Genomic DNA, 2,161 nt, shown 5'->3' with positions numbered 1-2,161 from the left:
AGTACTACCCACAGTGCGTCTCTGTTGACTGTATCAAAAGCCTTTGTCAGGTCCACGAAGACAGCATACAGATTCATGTTCTGCTCAAGGCACTTCTCTTGGACTTGTCTCACTGCGAAGATCATGTCAATGGTGCTGCGGTCTGGGCAAAAACCACACTGAGACTCGGGGAGGTTATCTTTTGACACTGCCGTAATAAGCCTGTTGAGGATGATGTGAGCGAGTATTTTGCCAGCTATGGACAGCAGGGAGATGCCTCTGTAGTTACTGCAGTCCACACGTGTGCCTTTATTTTTATAGACGGTCATGATTGATGCGTCCCTGAGGTCGTTTGGCATCTCTTCTTCCGTCCAGATGCTGATTAGCACATCGTGGAATGCCTCCAGAGTCTGTTCACTGAGAGCCTTGTACATCTCCGCTGGGATACCATCCTTTCCAGGTGCCCTGCAACAGTTAATTTCTTTAATGGCCCTCCTCAACTCCTCCATTGTTGGTGGAATATCCAGTTGGTCGTGCGTTGGCTGCTGGGGTATTTGGTCCAGAACAGATTGGCTGACCGATGAGGGCATGTTTAGGAGCTGACTAAAGTGTTCTTTCCATCTTTCCTTAATGTCATTCTTGTCCTTTATTAGTGTAATGCCATCTGCAGCGAGCAAGGGCGCAGAGCTGGACTTTGCATAGCTGAAGATTGACCTGATGGCGTTATAGAACTCTTTGGAGTTGTTAGTGTCAGCATAGCTTTGCACCTCATCAGCTTTCTTTTCCCACCAATGGTCATGCATCTTGCGAATTTCCCTCTGAGCGTCAGCTTGATAGAATTTGAAGCGGTCTTTTTTGTTGATGGAGTTTGTGTCATTCTGCCAGTCCATGAATGCTTTGTTCTTTCTGGCGAGCAGATCTTCAATGTCATCGTTGTTCTCGTCGAACCAGTCTTGATGGATTCACTTCTTTGGGCCCAGGGTCGCCAGAGCTGTTTCTCTTATCGTGTCCCTGAGCTTGTTCCATTTTTCGGAGGCATTTCCACATATCGGTCCGTTTGTTGAGAGCTTGTCATCTAGTCTCTTCTGGAAATTGAGCTTGGTGGAAGGCTGCCGGAGTTTGACAATGTTGAAGGCTGTGCGCACAAGTTTAGGACGTCTTAGGTGATGAGGGGCAATGTGCAGCTGTAGGGTAGTTCGGACAAGTCTGTGGTCCGTCCAGCATTCTGCTCCTCGCATGGCCTTGGTGATGAGGACATCCTTGACATCACGCTGGCGGACTATTACATAGTCGATTAAGTGCCATTGGCTAGATCTGGGGTGCATCCAGGTGTTCTTGTGTTTGTTCGCCATTCTGAACACTGAGTTTGTGATTAAGAGGTTAAATTCTGCGCATTTGCTGAGTAGAAGCAGGCCGTTGTTGTTCATTCTGCCTAAACCGTGTTTGCCAAGCACACCTTTCCATCGACCATAATCACAGCCAACACGGGCATTGAAGTCCCCCAGTAGTATGATCTTGTCGTCAGCTGAAACTGAGCTAAGTACAGAGCTGAGGTCGGTATAGAACTGCTCGATGGCTTCTGCTTCACTCGATAGGGTAGGGGTGTAGGCACTGATGATTGTTGCATGGCGTTTGTGGCTGATAGGTATTCGCAATTTCATTAGCCTCTCATTGATACCAGCAGGCATTTCCGGAAGCTGCTTCAGAAGACATGATTTGATAGCCAGGCCGACTCCATGGATCCTGTCCTCATTTTGGGCTTTTCCTTTCCAGAAGAATGTGTGGCCGCTTGCTAGCTCAGTAAGAGAACCCGACTCTGCGAACCTGGTTTCACTCAAGGCTGCAATGTCAATATTGTAGCGTGAAAGCTCCTTAGCAACTAGAGCTGTTCTCCTGTGTGGTCTTGCTACGTTCTCTTTGTCCATGAGAGTACGGATGTTCCATGCTCTAATAATAAATTTTTTTCTTTGATTATTTCGACCGCGGATATGGATGATCTTGCCATCCGCGGAATGCTGGCCAGATATTTTAGGGCAAGCTTTTTTTAGGCCACCTTTTCTAGGCCTCTCCCTATTCAGGGTGAGCAGCGCCGTCCTGAAAAGGTCTGCTCAGTCGCCCGTGGATGCTGCTGAACTGTTCTGCTGCCCTGGGTGCAGAGCAAAACGACCACTTGTCCAAGGGC

At 48.3% G+C, this 2,161-nt stretch overlaps 1 protein-coding gene across 1 annotated transcript; it reads right to left on the bottom strand.

Moving 5' to 3' along the window:
- Window positions 1-941: 941 nt before the first annotated feature.
- LOC149801602 (protein CFDP2-like) lies at window positions 942-1,904 on the bottom strand. The gene has a single exon (XM_089956815.1). It carries the CDS (start codon window positions 1,902-1,904, stop codon window positions 942-944), a length of 963 nt encoding a protein of 320 aa, XP_089812941.1.
- Between the last annotated feature and the right edge of the window lie 257 nt (window positions 1,905-2,161).

This window comes from Sinohyriopsis cumingii, chromosome 4 (assembly GCF_028554795.1).
Source record: "Sinohyriopsis cumingii isolate HCF-2022 chromosome 4, ASM2855479v2, whole genome shotgun sequence".
In the NCBI taxonomy this organism is placed as follows: Eukaryota; Metazoa; Mollusca; class Bivalvia; order Unionida; family Unionidae; genus Sinohyriopsis; species Sinohyriopsis cumingii.
Note: the sequence above shows the minus strand (reverse complement) of the source record. Positions and strands in the feature narration are given on the sequence as shown.